General features: G+C 45.0%; 1 protein-coding gene across 1 annotated transcript; it reads left to right on the top strand.

Annotated features, from left to right (window-relative positions):
* The first annotated feature begins 2,146 nt into the window (after window positions 1-2,146).
* On the top strand, window positions 2,147-17,483 carry LOC139286727 (genetic suppressor element 1-like). The gene is given in 17 exon segments (XM_070907628.1): window positions 2,147-2,185; window positions 2,188-2,353; window positions 4,375-4,554; window positions 5,953-6,152; window positions 8,608-8,774; window positions 8,891-9,094; window positions 9,771-9,926; window positions 10,838-11,139; window positions 12,368-12,674; window positions 12,770-13,380; window positions 13,477-13,589; window positions 13,671-13,950; window positions 14,880-14,993; window positions 15,098-15,481; window positions 15,692-15,991; window positions 17,062-17,165; window positions 17,346-17,483. Coding segments are annotated over 17 exon segments (3,765 nt in total).
* Window positions 17,484-19,284: the final 1,801 nt, after the last annotated feature.

Genomic DNA, 19,284 nt, shown 5'->3' on the forward strand with positions numbered 1-19,284 from the left:
GCGAGCTATTGTAACAGTAGCTGTAGTTGCGATAAGTATCAGCTGTAGAAGCCCAAATAATAATGTCTTAAACCTCAAATAGAGCATGTTTTGTGTGTGTGTGTGTGTAATTATTGGTCTAATGTTAGGTAACTGTTCGTAAACACAAATGAGGATAGTCAATTTAATGTCTAAGTGTTAACATAGTAGCCGACACAAGAACACACACACACTCAGACATACCAATGTGATGAGGGTTAATGAGTAGGTAGTGTGTTACAACCTCTTCTTCCATCCTAATGACCCATTCCTGCTCACACACACACACACACACACACACACACACACACACACACACACACACACACACATTGTGCTTTTTTAATGAGCTGACGGGGCAGAGCAGGTCCCCCCCTGCTGTCCTCACAGTCCCCCAGTGTAGTGCCTGTTTGCCTGTTTTTGTGTGTGTGTGTGTGTGTGTGTGTGTGTGTGTTAGAGAGCGAGTGAGAGACACAAAAAAATGGTGTCAAAGACACAGGTCTCAACATGTCCTATATCACTTACATCATGCTGAGCAGAGTGCGATTGTGTACATAGACATGTGTGTGTGTGTGTGTGTGTGTGTGTGTGCGTGTGTGCGTGTGTGTGTGTGTGTGTGGACGGATGGAGTCACACCTGGATATGATTTCCATTTTGGCAAAGCTGGGCGTAGTTTTATTTATTATTAGTTTAAAAGGCTTACGTTGTAATATTTTTACCCGCAGCACGTTGGTGGCTTCAGGGACAGGAGTAAAAATCCTGAGTAAAAATATATTGAAAATTGGATGAATTTCAAAGACATTTGGTAGAAACATGAAGGGTTCTCAGAGGATGAATCATAATGACTTTGGTGATTGCCTGACTTTTCATTTAGTGCCACTAGCAGGTAAAATTTTACACTTGTTCAAAACTCTATTTCAGGAAAGATACCTTTAAAACGAATAGCTTCAGTTGAGATTAATGCTAACATGCTGAATCTTACTATGTGTGTAGCTTTGTTGCATGTTAGCATGCTTGTAAACGCTAACAAGTTAAAGCGAGGTGCAGCTGTTTGTGTTTGTCTGACAGCTCAGACTGAGATCAACAGCGGTTCTCTCTTTTCTCCAGACCTCCTTGGTTTTAGTTAGTTTTAGTTTTTCCTATTTCCTCTGTACGCTCATGAAGCACAGTCATTCAACCTCAAGATACTGAAACATTTTCGACATGCTTGAGCTTCCTAGAGAGAATTTGCATCCTTGCATTTCTTTCCATTGTCTTTGTATGCACTCATGCCTCCTTTTTACACCTTTAGTGCTAATATGCTAATTGTCATCATTTTTGTAACAATGTTTGTATATGTTAGTATGTGAGCCTGTTTGTAACATGGTAACTGCAGCTCAAAGAGCACCTATATAATGGCCACTGTACAGTAACGTGGTAACGTGTCCTTTCACTGACACCATCCTCAATCCAAACCTACACGTTTTTGCCCCAATGTTGATACGAATAGCGAAACTGTTTTCCGGTGTGCAATGAGCATTACTGCCTCATGGGGCTGCTTGCGTGGCCTTTTAGTTGTGTTTATTCATTCAGTCATCACTTTTAAAAAAGATTCCTAAAGGGAGTTAAATGTCTTAATTTGTATTTAGGGCTGTTGAGTGTTTCACCCTCCAACGCCCTGCTGTCCAGGGGCAGCGGAGGTCAGAGGTGAAGGGTGAAAGGTCACTGTCAGAAACCTCCCCTCCCCCACCTCGCCCCTCTGTCCCCAAAGCAGACAGAGCTGACTAGCAGAGAGACAGAGTGATGGATGGAGGGTTAACACTACCCTCTGCCACACACACACACACACACACACACACACACACACACAGCTCAAACCACACACCCACCCTCCCGTCATCACCATAAAACCCTCCTCCTCCTCCTCTTTCTACTCCCCCCCCGCCGCCACCCCCCACCACCACCACCCTCCACCCTCCCGGGAGTGCGAGCCAAAAGGAGGAAGGATGAAGAATGAAGAGAGAAAAGAAAATGACAGAGAGCACAGTTTGAGAGAGAGAGAGAAGGGACAGCTAAGGAGAGAAAATGGAAAGATAAAAGGAGTGACAGAGAGGAGAGAAGACGAGGAGGAGGAGGAGGAGGAGGTGGGATGGAGAGGGTGATAGATGGAGAGGGAGGGGAAGGAGGAGGAGGAGGAGGGGGGACGGTGGATGGAGAGGGGAAGGAGGAGGGGGGAAGTGGATAGAAAAGAGGTCACGTGACCACGTAGCAGCTGCAAGGCTGAGAGGGAGAGAGAGAAAGAGTCTCACAGAGGAGCAGAAAGACGACGAGCAGGAGGAGAACAGTGAGCGGGAGGGTGAGTGTTTCTGTTTGCATGTTTGAATTATGTGCACATGCATATGTTAGCATGTGTTTGTGAATGACACGGATAAATATCAGAGGAATAGCCTGTAAGAAAAGATTGTGGCAAAAAAAAGGAAGAAAGAAAGCAAGAAACAGAGAGGAGATTATGTGTGTTGGCTTTTGTTAAATAAGCTCCAGTACGCTGAGATAAACGAGAGAGGGGAGAGAGAGGAGAGACGGGAAGGAAAGAGTGAGTGAGTAGAGAGGAGGGAGGGAGAGAAAGAGTCGATAGAAACTGTCTTATCATCTCTCCCTTGACTGCTGGGCTCAGCAGAGACAGAGATATAGACACACACACACACACACACACACACACACACACACACACACACACACACACACACACACACACACAGCCTGTCAGGAACTGAGCTTTTACTCTCTTCATCTCTCTTTCCCTTCTGTCTGTTTCAATTTCAATTTGCTTTATTGGCGTGGCATGTAAATACATAAGTGTGGCCAAAGAAACAAAGAAAGACAGTGAATAAAGAAAAAGGAAAGAAGTTACACTAGAAACAGGTTATTTAAGAAAGGAACAGTGAACATTCAAGAAAATCATACGTCCTCTGGTGTATAAATACTTCATACATGTCGGAAGCCTCATACATGTTAATTGTACACATAACACACATTAGATATGTCATCCAGAGCAGTTTGGTGCAGGTTGTCAGGTTATTTGTAGTCTGTCTGTGTTGCTTTGTGGCAGCTGGTAACAAATTGAGGAAAGCTGGCAGGGTCACAAAACCTGGAATAGCTTTTTAAAAACTTTGATAACATTTTAAACTCTAATGGTTTCAAATTTTCAAAACATGCAAAAGAAATGTACAGATATGTTTCCCCTGATGGTTTACATGATTTCACATAACAATCTTTTCAATCAAACTTTTGTTTTCCTCTCCCCTTCATATATCGCCATCTCTCTCTCTGTTTATCACTGCAGAGCTGCCTCTGCCTGTTTTTGCTCACATGTGTGAAAGCTGGCAGGTAGAAAGTCTAATGTGAAGTCTGTGCGTATGAGATTTAAGATACTTTCAAGGAACAAACTCTTGAGATCTGACCGGCCTTTTTTCTTGCACTTCTTTAAAATCGTCTGTGTGATGAGCAGAACACTCAATAACGGCGTTCAATGTGCAACGTATGAATTTTTCATGAGTGTGTTTTCTGCTTTGGCTGTTTGTTTGCTCTTCCTGTGGTATATATATGTGTGTGTGTGTATGAGTGTTTGAAAGGTGGTTGTGTGTGTTATGGTGGTAATGAGGTCATTGCTGTAGCAGGCAGGGGGGCTGCTGGCTAATTCCAGCTGTAATTAACATTAGTGGGTCAGTAAGAGGGTAGAGGGTGAAGACAAAGGTTACTGTAACACACTCTTAAGTGTGTCCACTATTCAGCAGATCGATGAGTTTGCTAATCATCTGTGTGTGTGTGTGTGTGTGTGTGTGTGTGTGTGTGTGTTTATTTGCATGTGTGAGAGTGTAAAACTGCAGTGATACTTAATAATGTTTGCGTGTAGACACTCCCGAGGTCTTAAGATGTGTTGGCTGGCTCCCTTGAGGAAATGGACATGTGTGCACTCATGTGTGTGATTTGCTATTAGGGTCACCGCTCTATTTGACACAGCTCTACTCCCTCCACTCTATCTCTAGTGGAGCTGACCCACGCGTATACGCTCACTATGACGTCCAGACACAAAGGCAGAAACACACACACACACACACACGCACTTTGTGTTCATTCTCTTTGAGCACTCGCGTGTGATGAGTTTCATTCTTTCAATCACCACCTGTGTTCAAAAACTGATGCTTTTTCTTACAAAATGATTAAAAGCTACATGTGGTGGTAATCGAATTCCCCTGTTGACAGAAGAATGACACATTTTTGCTAACTGGATTGTCTGTGTTTTATTTAAAAACTTCCTGGTACAATTCATCCATATATCAACGCTCCTCATATATTTCCTCCCACTCTCCTCCTCAGGTATGAACCATGAGTCCAATAAATCACCATCATTAGGAATGATCTCCACGGCAACTCGCACCACGGCTACCGTCAGTCCCCTCAGCCCACTAACCAATGGGAACGCAGTTGCCCAATCTGCAAACTCCGGATTCGCTGCTGCCCTGCGTAAACTGGCCAAACAGGCTGAGGATCCCAGAGGTGAGCTGTGATTTAACCCTCTTTAAAAACCAGCGGCTCCTGGCCCTGGAGATACAACATGGTCCTGAACACACACACACACACACACACACACACACACACAGCAGACTCTTCTTTATTGGTCACACCCAGAAAGATTTTCGTTGTTTTGTGTCACCTCTAAACCAAGAAACTGAGCTGTAAAAACTAAATCAAAGGAATAGCTCAACATTTTAGGATATTCACTTACTTCCTTTTCATATGGAGAAAAGGGAATAAGCTTATGTCCCTGTGAAACAGTTTGTACGGATTAAACAAATGGGATATAACATGTTACTCAGTGAGCTTTAGAGGTGCTGGCTAGGCTGTTTCCCCCTGATTCCAGTGTTTATGCTAAGCTAAGCTAACTGGCGGTGGTCATATGTACCATACAGACGTGGGAGAGGTATCCGTCGCTTCATCTAACTCTCCGCCAGAAAGCAAATAAGCGCGTTTCCCAAAATGTGAACGAGGCATTAATGACGCTGAAAATTGGACAGTGTATCGCAACACAGTGCCAGTAACTGTGTAAGTAGATCATTTCACAGACCAAGGTTGTGTTTTGTGGATTAATGTGAAACGTTTTGCTGCCTGGTAGCTCTTTGGTTGTGTGTGTATGTATGTATGTGTGTGTGTGTGTGTGTGTCCTCACTCAGCTCATTGGTGTCCTAATGAAGGTGTTGAATAAGAGCTGACCTATTCTGACCCCTCCCTCTCTGCCTCTTCCTTCATCCGTTTCCATTCATCTCCTAATAATGAGAATCTAATTACAGTCAATTATAACAAGCTCTCTCTCTCTCTCTCGCCCTCTCTCACCATCTCGTTCTCTCCCTATAGCTCTTTCTCTACCCACTCTACATGATCTAATTCATTTCGTCCTTCTTACCTTCTCTGAATGTGTTTGTTTTCTGTGTGTGTGTGTGTGTGTGTGTGTCACAGACAACACACACACATACTCTCTTTTTATCACATTTAACACCACCCTCTTCGCCGTGTCACACCCCAGCCTCTTTTTAACACCTTTGTTTATGACATCCTTCCTTCCTTCTCTCCATTTCTGATATTTGTCATTTTGCTTCACACACACTTTCATTTTCCTCATCTCTTCTACCTCGTGTGTCTTTTTACACTTTCCTTTATTTCTGTCACATTTTTGCCAAAATGCTTTTCATCGAAATGATTCAATCACTGTTTACCTCGTCGCAGGCCAGCACACTGATGAAAAAAAGTTAGCTTTTCTCTTTTTGTGTACCATCTGTATTATGTCACGGGGGGATTGTTTGATCCTGATATCTTTTTAATCTGATCAGCCGTCTGATAGCTGCAGTTTATTCCTGCCTCTCCCGCTGTCATTAACCCCGTCTCTCTCCCCGCCTCCAGGGTCTGCCGCCAGCGGTGAGTCGTCCCCGGTCTCTTCTCCGGCCACCAGCCACAGCTCGCCAGTCACGACCCCTAAGCGGGGCTCATTAGGGCCCCTCCTGGGCCAGACCAGGGGCCACGGTGTCCCCAGTACCCCTCCCGTAGTCACCATTGCCCCCACCAAGACCAGCAACGGCCTGTGGAGGGCTGACGGACGACAGGTAAGACGCGACGTTCATCAAACCGTCGCACCTGCTGTTCTTGCTTGGTGTATCTGTAGTTTTTGTTCCTGTGTCTTGTTGGTTTCTCCTTTTCTCAATTCTCTCTCTCTCTCTCTCTCTCTCTCTCTCTCTCTCTCTCTCTCTCTCTCTCTCTCTCTCTTTCTCTCTCTCCCTCGTGCTTTCTCTCCACACAGATGAGTCGTCTGCCTCTTTCTGTCTCCTTTAACCGTCCTGCTGCTGCTCTCTCCATTAAAGAAATAGTCCCCGTGCTTGTCAACATCTAACTGTCAAAACCAGCCATCCCCCCACTCTCTCTTCCTCTGTCTTGTCTCATTCTTTCATATTCATGCTTTCATCCCTCTGCCTCACCCCCTCTTCCTCTCGCTAATCAGTCCATGTCTTTTTTCAGCAACACATGAGGGGTTTGTGAAGAAACACTGGCGGCTGCAGAGACTGGCACCTATTGTGTTCAGCTTCCTGCAGTGTTTGTGTGTGTATGTGTGCGCATATGTGTGTGTGTACTTGACCCTTCACCACAAAAGGCTTAGGATGTGAAGAGGGACCCGTGTATGTGTGTGCGCGTCTGTGGATGTGTTTGCTTGTGGGTGTGTGTGTGTGAGTGAATTTAAGGTGGGGCGAGGAACCAGGCCCCTCACACAATGCAGGGGTTAGCCCCCACAGTAGCCACTTCCCCCTGGATCAGAGCTGCCTTTCTCCCCCTTCACAAAGAACACTCTGTGGCTCTGCCTGCCTGGGGCTCCCATTCAGACATTCGGAGGGAAAGAAGGAGGGAGGGAGGCAGGAAAATAGAGAATAGGATGTTAAGAAAGGAGGGGAGGGAGAGTAAGAATGAGCAGGAGAGCGACAGAGAGAGGGCTCTAAAGCTGTGCGTGGATTCAGTATTTGTCCTTACTGTGCACAGCTTGTCCTGGAACAGAGAAAGACAGAGGACAGGACTGACTTAAGCAAAAGAAACAGACTGTTTGTGGATGTTTTGTTTCTGCATCTGTGAAGGCTGCTGGCTGTCTGCGGGGTCAGAGGTCAAGGAATGTGATGGCCGCTCTCCAGGCCCTCCGTGTGTCGTCTCCCCTTCTCATTATGAAGCAGTGAAGATTGCTGAATGATAGAGAGAGAGAGAGAGAGAGAGAGTGATAGGATTCATCACCGGTTTGAATCTGCTTTCAATGAGTGGCACATTCAAAACTATTCAAACATATTCAAAGCACAGAGACTGCGGGTCACTGCAAGTCAAGTGACATAGTTTTAACTAAGGTAGCAGATCGGGTGTTGCTGGGAGAGGTCATTTGTTTGTGGTTTGACCGCGGTCTGTCTGACCTGTATTGCTGCCTGTTGCTATAGAAACAAGATCTGACACATTATAGTGGAAATGTATGTTTTCTTCTTATTAACATACTATAGCCAAAGCTTTCCTGGCGGCTATTTCTTCTTTTTACTGGAAAAATCAGTGTCTGCAAAGGTTTTTTCCCGATGTTGTTTTGGTGTTGAAATGTAAACATTTTTACCCAAGCTGGCTGTCACTCTATCTAACTATTGGATGAATTGTCATTACATTCAGGGGAATGACTGGCGTTCCCCTCACTTTTCATCTTTTCAAAAACTTAATTAGTCCCAAACTTTGGTTTATGGCCAAACACCTGAAAAACTAAAGACGTTCAGCCTCAGCTGTACTAAGATGATGAACATGGGAAACATTATACGTGCAATACATCAGCATGTTAGCATTGTCATTGTGAGCGATTGTTCGCATACTGACATTAGCATTTAGCTAAAATTTAGGCGGTGCTGTGTCCAGCCTCAGAGCTGCTAGCATGGCTGTAGACTCTCTTTAAGATTATCTTTTGGCATTTTGCCTCTTTGGTTGAGACTTTTGGAGAGAGAATAGAATAATGACACATGACATATTAAGCAAACTGGGACAGATCCAAGCCCAGAACACACACATGGTATGCATCCTTGCCAACTGTGTCACTATTTACTGTAATGTAATGTAATATGCAAGTTCGGGAAACATCCTTTTTTAGTTTGGGTGGTTTTGTCATGGCGGTGATTTGAAGTTTGGAATTTGACTATGATCAATCAAAGATCAAACACAACTTTGTGGCGAACAAATCCTCTGAGTGGGAAGCTCTTAGAGAGAGAGAGAGAGAGAGAGAGAGAGAGAGAGAGAGAGAGATGAAGGAGAGAGCAGTTGACCAGATATTAGGATCATCTTTCCACTTTGATCTTGACCTGTTATGACATATCAGACCCACTTTTCCACTCCGCTGAGCCTCTGGGTGCAGCTTGGGGGGGTTTTACACAGTCGCTCCATCTCATTTCCCTCTCCTCTTCTCCTCAACTTCTTTCTGCTCAATTTCAATCAAGCACACACTCAAACCCTGTGGATATACATAGTAATGTCTGCTCTCACACTGTCTGCCTGTCTCCCTGCCAGGCTGAGCCGAGTGTTCAGGGACTCGGTAGGGAGCGTTTGGGTGCTGAGAGCACCCAGCCACAACAGGATAAGAGGACTCCGCCCACCCCTTCACCTCACCCCCTGACTCACCCCTTTGGCCTCACCGCCAGCTCCGTCATGCAAGACCCCAGAATACAGAGCCTTAGGTAAGTGCAACTCACATTTTGTTTATAACCCCTAAAAGTCTTCATACAGAACGCATTTGAAGCCACATGAAATGAAAAACATTTTTACATTAATGCCGTGTGCACTCGTTCTGCAGTTTGCCCGGGCAGATGCACCCTGTGGTTCCCTCGGGTGCCATCCCAGAGGAGTACCTGAGAGCGCTCCGGCCCTTCGCCACCTCAGATGACCTCCGACTGACCTCTCTACAGCTGAGTCTCGACCCTGCTGCCGCTGCCCACGCCGCAGCTGCTGCTGCTTACTATCATCCTGCCTACCTGCACCACCCGCTGTCCTTACCAAGGTAACCACACCACCTTAAACTCTCAATCAGCAACCAAAGTTTTTAAGGGGAAATCTCAAGGGCATTTTGGGAACGTTATGGTACAAATGCTAAACTATACAACACACCATCTTCTAACGTGACTAAAACACTACTTAACCCAAATTACACCAACCCACCATCTTAGATCCTCCTACCATCCTACCTGTGTTCACTGCCCATTTCAGTTTTTAAAAGAATACACCAAGTTTTTGGGAGATTTACAGTAGGCAGCAAGGCAAGGAAACATTATTTGAATAACACAGTTCATACACAGAGTAATACAAAGTGTTAAGGAAATAACAGAATGAAACAGCATTGTAAAAAGCACAAACTACAATAAAAGGTGAAATAATACAATTTATGGTGCTTTAAAATGGGTAATCAAATTTTTTTAATTAATATACTTGTCTTTTATTAAAAGCAGGGGTGAAAAGTTCATCATATGTCCATTGGGAGTACTACTGTAAATACCCTGTTTAACTTCCTGCCTTAAATCAGATTTCTGTTATTATTAATTTCCCCGTTATACCTTCATCCTTTCACCTCCACTGCTGCGATGTTACCTTCATGTCTCAGGTAACCTTCCACCTATTCCACTCTTGGCCTGTGCAGATAAAGTCTGACTTGTTCGCCTCTGTCTGTCTTGCCGTCACAGGATGGAGGAGTCTCTGTGTCTTTCTGCGCTGCGATCGCAGTTCTACTCTGTGCCTGCGGGGGGCGCCTTCCCTCCTCTCCACCCCTCTGCCCTCCACTTGCACCTGCCTGGAGGCCGCTACCCCGGGGAACTAAACCACACAGCGCTAGCTGAGAGGTAACACACACACACACACACACATATGCATGCTCACTCTTTCCTTCCCCCTCTCTCTCTCTGTCTCTGTCTCTCTCTCTCTCTCTCTCTCTCTGTCTCTCTCTCTCTCTCTCTCTCTCTGTCTGCAGGGCTGTGTAATCTCTCTCTGCAGGGTAGGCACAGGTTGCTGAGTGTGTGATATTTTTAGCACACACCCCACAGTGCCTCCTATACACTCATCACACACACTGCCCTTCACACACACACACACACACACACACACACACACACACACACAAACACACACACTGCACACCCATACACATGCATATGCAAGCCAGTGCACACATAAAATCTCACACACAAGCACATAAGGAAGTCTTCCTGTACCCCCTCCTTCTTTCTTTCTTTCTGTCTTTCTTTCCTTCTTTCTTTCTTTCTTTCTTTCTCTCTATTTAGTTTCAGTACTTTGAGCTCTGTTCTCAGTTTCACAGTACACATTGTTTCCCTGTGGAATAATGCGCGGGGGAAATGTTTGTGTTTGAAATGGATGGTATTTATCGTCTGGCTCTGTAATGGCTCCTGCGTATCCTGTAGGTTTGTTTGTGTGCTATTGATTGAATGTGTTCTGTTGTGTGTGTGTGCGCGTGTGTGTGTCCTTTTCCTGTGGATACCTATTAAGTGTTCATCTGCTCTTGCTCAGTCATGCTGTGTATGGATTATTTTCCTCATGGTAAGTGGATAGTGTGTGTGCATATTTGTGTGTGTGTTTCTGCGAGTGTGTGTGTGTTTGAGCAGAAATGTTTGTGTGAGGTTCAGCAGTGTGTGGTTAATATCTGCCTCATGTTGGGTGTTGCATCTCTCACCTTCTCCCCCTGTGTATGTGTATGTGTGTGTGTGTGCGTGTGCGTACTTGTCAACCTCCCCCACAGGCTGCAGATGGAGAATGAGCTCCGCCAGCGAGAGAGACAGCAAGAGCGTGAACGAGAGAAAGAAAGGGAGCGCGAGGCAGGGCTGGAACGAGAGCGGGAGCGGGACAGGGAGAGAGAGCGGGAGGAGGAGAGGGGGAGAGAGCGGGAGAGAGAGCTGGACAGACAGAAGGAGAGGCAGAGGGAGAGACAGCAGCAGATGGTCAGAGCGGCGGAGAGCCACTACCTGGCTGAGCTGCAGGCTCGGAGGGCACCACCGGAGGACAGGGCCAGGCCAGGGGAGAGGCTGACCCCGAACAGGCTGGGTACCTACACACGAACAAACACACACACACACATGCACACGCACACAACCAGATACCCAGAGTTTAGGAAGCTGCTTGTAATGACATTCTGTGTGTTACAACCCCGGCCCAGGGGGGGAAGCAATATGAAGGAGGAAAAAAAAGTTGGATGAACCACAATTTTAAGTTTATTAAGTCAATGAATTAAAAAGACTGCTCCTGCAGAGTCTGCTGGCACAGAGAGTGAGTGAGGAGGTGGAGGAAGGACCTTTTTGTAGGTGGTAGTTAATTGGTCTGAGCTTCCTGAAAAAGTTAACAAAGGTGAGGTACACAGAAGCACACCACACAGGACATAACATGCACCTGGTTTCTGGGAAACAGGATGCCGATGTTTAGAAAACGTGTCTGTTCGGCACTTTGGTCCAGAGTCAAATATCTTGACATGCTTTGGCCAGATTGCCATGAAATTTGGTATGAATATTTATGGTCCCCAATGGACAATGACTGATTATGGTGACGCCTCGACCTCTCCTCTAGCTCAACCATTACACCAGAATTTCCATTTGTTCACAAGAAATATCACCTTCTTTTGGGCAAATTGTAATGCAACTTGAAACCTGCTTTTCAGACTTTTCCTCTGGTGTCACCCTCAGGCCAAAATGTCAACACTGCACACACAAGATATCTCTTAACCTGATCTAAGGCAGACTGCTGTGAAATGTGCTGAACGCGGAAATGTTTCACAAATGTTGAAAACTTCTGCTTACAGTGACCCCATGACCTTTACCATAGTGGTTTTGTGTAAGAAGTATACTACATATGAATCTTGAAGATAGGACAATGAGCCTCTTGCGTTCTTTTTGGTGCTTTTCCTTGAACCACATACACATTTACACAATTGAATTGAATTGAAAGAATAAAGACAAGACCTGCTGTGGTCCATAGCACAGTAGTCAGTCGTTCAGAAGCAGTGAATGCACTTGGCTCTTAATGCTTTCTACGAAGCGGTACATTGAAATTTGTTGCATGATGTTTTGCTGTTTAAGATGAACTATCTCAGATTAATTCTTCTATGTACCTGATCATAGTGCCACCTTTAAGAAAATATTTATATTTCCACTGGTAAGGCTGCTATATAAAATTATAATGATAACATTTTATTGGTGGTCCATCATCTTGTCAACCCTTGACATAATGTTGTCGGCACTAAGAACTAATTCATGGTTTCCAAACTCCACTGTTTCTCCAGATAAAACCAAGGACTCAGAGCACCCAGGTTTCCCGGCACCCAAACCTCTGTCCCTGCAGCCTGGCCTTCACTCCTCCAGGGGCTCTATCCCACACCCGGTGCCCAGCCTGGTACCTTCTCACCTGGGGAAGCATCATGCTGCTTCTGCTGGAGGGATCCATGGTGCTCTGGCAGCTGCCATGATGACTCAGAGGGCCAGCGAGGCAGCGTGGTTAACACGGCAACGAGGCCAAGAGAGGGAGGGTCCGCTGGAGATGGGCCTCAGGTCACCTGGGAAAGGGGCGGAGCCGAGGAGAGACAGCCACAGGTGAAAAAGGGTTTATACTTCTGAAATGTCACTAAGTGTGGTGAGACTTTGAATCTAAATGTACTTTTTATTTTGCTTTTTGTTTTCTTAAACAGAACCAATTCAGTCCATCACAACCCAGGCAGCAAAGATATACCGCCCTGCCTCGGTGCTCCACCTCCCCTCATCTCCCCCAAAGGTCCCCATCATCCTCCTGCCCCTCCGACTCCTACACTGTGGAACCCAGCCTCCCTCGTCGACACCCCTGCAGACTCCCGCAGAAAACTTAACCCTCCTACGCCGCCAAGTAGGCCACCTCCAGGACTGACCAGGGCCGACAGACCCCCCCTGAGCTGGGGCGACAAGCTGGAAGAAGGAGGCAGGAGGAGGGCAGAAGGCACAGAGAGGTACACCTCACTGAGGGGAGCTAGTTTACAGGAAGCAGGCTCCTGGAACAAGGCAGAGCAGGACAGAGCCATGCAGAGCCTCTATCACCGGCACCACATCAATAACCTCCACCAGAGATCCTGTGTGCCTCTGCCTGCTCCCAGTACCTGCACTGACCCGGGGGGGCGGTGCCAGGCGGCCTCTCCGTCTCCGGTGAAGGAGCGCCAGAGTCAGCCGCCCGACAGCATGCTGGTGTATGACGAGGTTCTCCAGCAGCACCGCCGGCTGCTCAGCAAACTTGACCTGGAAGAGAAGAGGAGGAGGGAGGCCCGAGAGGGAGGTGAGCAGGATGATGGGCTATCGTCGCTTGTGCCAGTAAAACTAACCCATAGGCTTGCAATTTTATTATAATGAAAGATAATTTCTCTCTTACCAGGTTTTTACTGTGACCTGGACGAGTCATATGATGAGAGTGACGAAGAGGAGGTGAAATCCCATTTGAGGAGAGTGACAGAACAGCCCCCGCTCAAACTGGACACGTCCTCCGAGGTGCTTGAACATAGATAATATGAGGTTTGAACAGTTTTGGTTAGAGTGATACTCACCCGCCCAAAATTTCTCTCTCCAAAGAAAGTAGATTTTCTGCGTGTGTGCGGTCTGACCACACTCGCCCATCGCAATGAGCTTCTGGCGCGGAAGAGGAGGAAGAGGAGGAGGATGATGAGAGAGCGCAGCCTCTCCCCGCCAGCCGTGCGGGGCAAGAGGAAGGCCTCTTCACCTTCCACACCTACAGCTCCCTTAACTACCCCGTACTCTGCCGAGCAGATGGACAGCACCCCCGAACTGGAGGAGAAAAAAGACTTCCTCCATATGTTCAACCTCTCCCATGTCAGCCCACAGCAGAGGAGAGGTAACAACCTGTTTGCTATCCTCACACATCCTACGTGCTACTCAGCTCTCTTCACAGTTGTTCTGGTGATTCCCCTGTGGAAAAACACAACATGCAGTTTCTCTCTGTTTTATTATTTACTGAGGGTGTAGGAGGGGTGAGAAGAAACTAAAGTTAGGGTGCATCTGTAGAGGAGGTTGTGGCCGGACTTTCTACTTTCTCCAGCAAGTGTAGATTTTAATCCACAGCCTGTCAGAATATAGTATCAGTTAAAAAATAAGATATAACTAATACAGTAACCCTGCAACAAACACTACTTTTGTAGGCTTATAATTGTGTGTTGAATAAACGTAGGGCTCATTATTTTCCATTACTTCTTTTTAAAAAATCCTTGAATTTGGTTTGTCTTTTCTTTTAGCAATTTATTAAAAAAACATGAAAATCTGATAAAAGAATCATAATACAAAAAATCCAGGCGAAAAATGTGATTTTAAAATACGGTTTGCAGGGCAAACTCTCTGTTGTTTAAATGTTTGTTGTTTATTACTTGCTTAGAGGGACACTGGTGCATAATCAGCAGCTCATTTGCGCTCCCTCTCAATTCTTCTTTTAATTTTCTGTTACCGGAAGCATTTTCTGATCTGTCAACATCGCAAGAGGACCTAGTTTACTGTAAACTGCGCTAATCAGCTTTTGGACAAATAGGGACATAAAATCTGGGTGAAAGTCTGTATAAACCGACCTGCTCCTCTGAAAAAGTTGAAAGCCTTCATTAAACTTTAATTTTGATGGCCATAGTCTGTCTGTCTGTGGTGGCGTTGTACCGGACATTACCTCAAGTCACCCATTTGCTGATCTTTTTTCCGTCAGCTCCTTGTGCCAGTCAATATTTTAAGTCCTATTTTCAAATATGACTGACAGGTGTTCTCATTCTGTCTTTTTCTCTGTAGATAAGGAGAGGACAGAGGAGCTGCTGAGGGCCATTCAGAGGAAGTCTGTGACGTTAGACACACTCAGATATAATCCTTTACCTCCGTGTAGCAGTCCTCCTGCTCCCTCAGCTGGTGAGACACACACACACACACCTAAGCAAACACACACACGCATTTATATGCATGTTTAAAGTTGCAAAAACTCTTTCTAAGGAACTGTGCAAATGTGTTTTTAGGTGACTCCTCATCTGCCCCTCTGCCGTGTCAATCAAATGGACATCTGTACCCAGACTCCCCCAGCCCCTCCCCTCCCTACCTGCACAAACCGAAGCATCTCCTCCGTAACGCCACATTCAAACCCTCCATGGAGACCCGCGTGGCCCGCATCCCTCCACCCTTGACCCTTCATCACGAAAAGGTCGAATTCATGGAGGCTCAGCCTAACAGGAAGCTCCAGGGCTTCCAGAATGGCGGCGTTGTTGCTTCTCTTCAGAAAAAGGAGGCCAATCCTGCGCAGAACGGACGGAATCGGCCCTGGGAGAGGTTCACGCCTGAGGCCTTTGCTCAGCACTTCCACCAGGCCGTGCTGCAGTCCACACACAGCACGCTGCAGAACAAAGGTTAGCCACTCACTCCCATAGGTGCATGACCATTAGGCTTGATTGTGAGTTTTGAAATTATATTGTTCTGCCCCCTAGTGGTGTTTACGTGCAATACCAGTTAAAATATCTATACAACATTGGCTCCTTATGAGGTTATCGAAGAGGTGCTGTTCTAAAAATGGCTGCTAAAACTGACGGTGCCTTTTTGTGTCACTCTTTTCTTCTAAGGAGTCTCAAATTGTGTCCCAGAGGCCGACCGCTCGTTGCCTCACAACATCCCTCAGCTGAAAGGTTCAAATCTTAACCATGCCCCTCAGCCTGCACACGTCAACGGCCATCACTTCCATTTCCCTGCCGCCAGCAGGGACACTCCAGGACCACGGGAGAACCTGTCTGATGAGGACGAGGAAGAGTCTGGTCAGGAGGAGGAAGATGAGGAGGAGGAGGAGGAGGAGGAGATGGAAGAAGCTACAAGGAAGTGGCAGGGTATTGAAGCTATTTTTGAGGCCTACCAGGAGTACGTGGATGGTGAGTCAGTTTTATGTTTGTAGCCCAAAATAGCAGTTTTCACTGAATGACTGTTTCCTCATTAATCCTTTTGGAGGTTTTAGAATTTGTTCTTTATTATTTTCACTGTAGTCAATAATGTAAAGGAGATTTCCTCAATGAGAAATACTTTTTACTAACCCTAACCCAATATAGATATTTAACAGTTAAAAAACAGATAACAATATATTGGCCAATGTTCGTATTATAACATAAAGATATGTACTGAGCAGGAAAATATACAGATACAAAATATACATTTGCAAGTGCTCTCTGGAAGACAAACTATGTGATTATTTCTACATGACCTTTGCTGTCTTTTTAAGTAAAAGGCACAGAGTTGCACCTTGTAAACTATATTTTACATTGCTCACATTACTGTTAATGATGCTCAGAGGGACTACACCAGGAGTCTGCAGTCGGTGGGTCTGTAACTGTGGGCCTGTTTTTTCAGCATTGTTCACTGGGGGGGCCAACTTAGTCTTACAGGCACTGTGGAGTATTTTATTTCTTGTAAGACTAACACAGATTTGTAAAACTGGCTGTTTTAGGACTGTATCTGAGGTCTCCATTATTCAGTTTGGACTTGTTAATACTCATTTGGAAACAAATCATCTTCATCTTCACTACTATATGTTCTGTGTAGCACTATGAGACTTGAGGTGTAATTGTGTGGTTATCCAGCGACCTGCTTCTTTTATGGTTGAGGTGTTGTTGTTACCTTAGTAAAAAGATCTCATCAACACCTCATTTCTATTACACTGTCACCTATTTGTTTTTGAGATGCAAATCATTGATTATTATCAGATGTTACACGCCTTTTATTCATATTGCTATCTACAGTGGATTTATGAAAAATCATGAAGAAGTTTTGATGGAAACAATAAAAGGGAAAACTTTTTGTCTGAGGCCCAAATATTTTTGTTGGAGGGCCAGATTGGAGCCCACAGGCCGCCTGCCACTGGACTACACTGTACTCTCATGTAGTTTGTGTAAAAGAGGTATTAGAATGGATATCATTTTGTGTTTTCTGTGTATTTCTCTCCGTACAGAATGGAGTATAGAGAGGCAGGTTCTTCACGGTCAGTGTAAAAGACTTGAAGCACAGAATTACAATCTGACCAGAACTGCAGAGCAGCTCTCTCTCACTATGGGGGTAAGTATCAGAGTCCATACCTGCGCGCCTGCCTCTTTGTGCTTGTGATTTATGTACTTTCATCTTTCAGTGTCAGTGTTCCCATTCCCTATTTTTGTACTCCGGTTTGTAAGTGATGCAGCTTAATGCGGAAAGTCTCGGGTTCTGTAATGAGAGTCGTGTCCATCCTTCATTTGTCAGGAGCTGGTGAGTCAGAGGCAGAAAGTGAGAGAGGAGAGGGAGCGACTGCAGGCCCAGCTCGAGCACTTCAGGAGGTGTTTGACACTACCTAACATTCACTGGGGCCGGGGCCAAGTCAACGGGCACACGCCGAGGTGACCTCTGACACGGACTCTCTGACCGATACACCTCTGACAGCGAAGGAACAGTAACAAGAACAAGACTGGACGGACTGGAGCCAGACCACCCTCCGCACTTGAAGCACATGAAGGAGCCAATCCTTGTCTTGTTACACTTCATGCCAATCAGTGGTTCAACTGATTACCTGCCATGCTTGCCACGGTAACCGTAAACCATGGTGACCATATAGTCTGGGCATTCCCACTCTCTCTCATTCTGCCCTTGGATTGTAACAACATCTTTGTCAGAGTAACGCTAACCACTCCCACTTGTCCCTGAGTTGGCTTTAAAGACTTTCCACCATTTAGCTCATATCATATCGACTGTATTGATCCACACTAATGAGATGTATCGCTTGACACAAACCTGTAGCCTCTCTGGACAGCAATGAGAAGAGACGAAGCGTGCAGTGGTCACTTGGTTAATACTCAGAGAATGAAAATTGAGTCGTTGAATCAAAGCACACCTCAGGCCTTAAACTTGATATGATGCACTTGAAATGGAATTGGAGGAAATACTCTGTGTGGTGTAATGTCGTTTTGCCTACTGAGCACCGTATCTGACAGATGAAGCAGTTTGTGTGCTGGTAAACGTTCTGCAGAGGATAGGAAACATCTAAAAGATATTATCTATATAATGGCAAATGGTATCAATGAAATTTTTGTTTGAGGTTTAATACATTTTCCATTGGTAATGTCACTTGTGATAGACGAAGAATTTTGTACGTTTTGTTATTTTAACCAATTTCTTGTGGGAAGCCATATGTTTTGTTTGAATTGCTGCTGGTCAGAATACAAATGTTTAGAAAATGAAGGATGTTAGGACAGTTGTGTTTGGAAAAAAAAATGTTACGTGATGTCAAAATGTTTGGGGGTTGACCAAGAAAAATATAACGTTATCAAGTTGTCACGACTTTTGTTCAGATGGTTTATCCCAGAGTCGGTGTCCTAAACCCTCCACATGCCTATAAATGTTGACAAAACTTGAAGAGAAAAAAGGCCTTTTTAAAAGGCCTTTTGCGTCACTACACATGTTCTTATAATTGGCATCACTTGAGTGAAACGACATATTGTCCAACCTTACAAATGTTTTCAGATATCTGAAAGGAGATTTCTTGTGGCATTATTTTTAAAAAACTAAAGTTCAACTGATTTTGTTGAGGAAACGAAGAAGCCAAATTATTGTTCAGTTCCATTTCAGGACCAATAAAGGATATTGTTTCTCTTGATACTCTCCGAGTACTTGAAACAAGTCTCTTAATTGTTTATGAGTGACATAAACATCAGAATGACACTATCCCTCTGTGGATAACAATAAACTACACCTCCTCTGGTCTTTTGATGAGATTTATTTTTGTTCAAGCCAGATAAAACAATGTCACAAATTCATAATTTCTGCCTCTGAATATTAAAATCCCAGGAGCCCATTCTTACAAGCACAAGCAGTAGCAATCTCCCAAAATCACCTGCCCTTCCTGCGTCACCTGTTCAGTCTCCCCTGCAAACTTGCTGTGAAGTCCTGCATATTTGTTTCAATCAGTTGTTATGTAATGTATTATTTGGGCTGTATAATTGTGATGAATTATTTATTAACATATATTGCTGTAAATTCTGATGGAAATTTACATTAAAATATTTGCAAAATGTCTTTTATCGGTCATTGTCATGTGTCTGGGGAGAGTTCTCACTTCTTATAAATATTTAACAGTGGTCTGTGTTTGCATTTACTCAGGTTGAGATAAACAGCCACACTCATGAATATTACATTGATGCATTTGCTT

This window comes from Enoplosus armatus, chromosome 6, assembly GCF_043641665.1.
Source record: "Enoplosus armatus isolate fEnoArm2 chromosome 6, fEnoArm2.hap1, whole genome shotgun sequence".
Lineage (NCBI taxonomy): Eukaryota > Metazoa > Chordata > Actinopteri > Centrarchiformes > Enoplosidae > Enoplosus > Enoplosus armatus.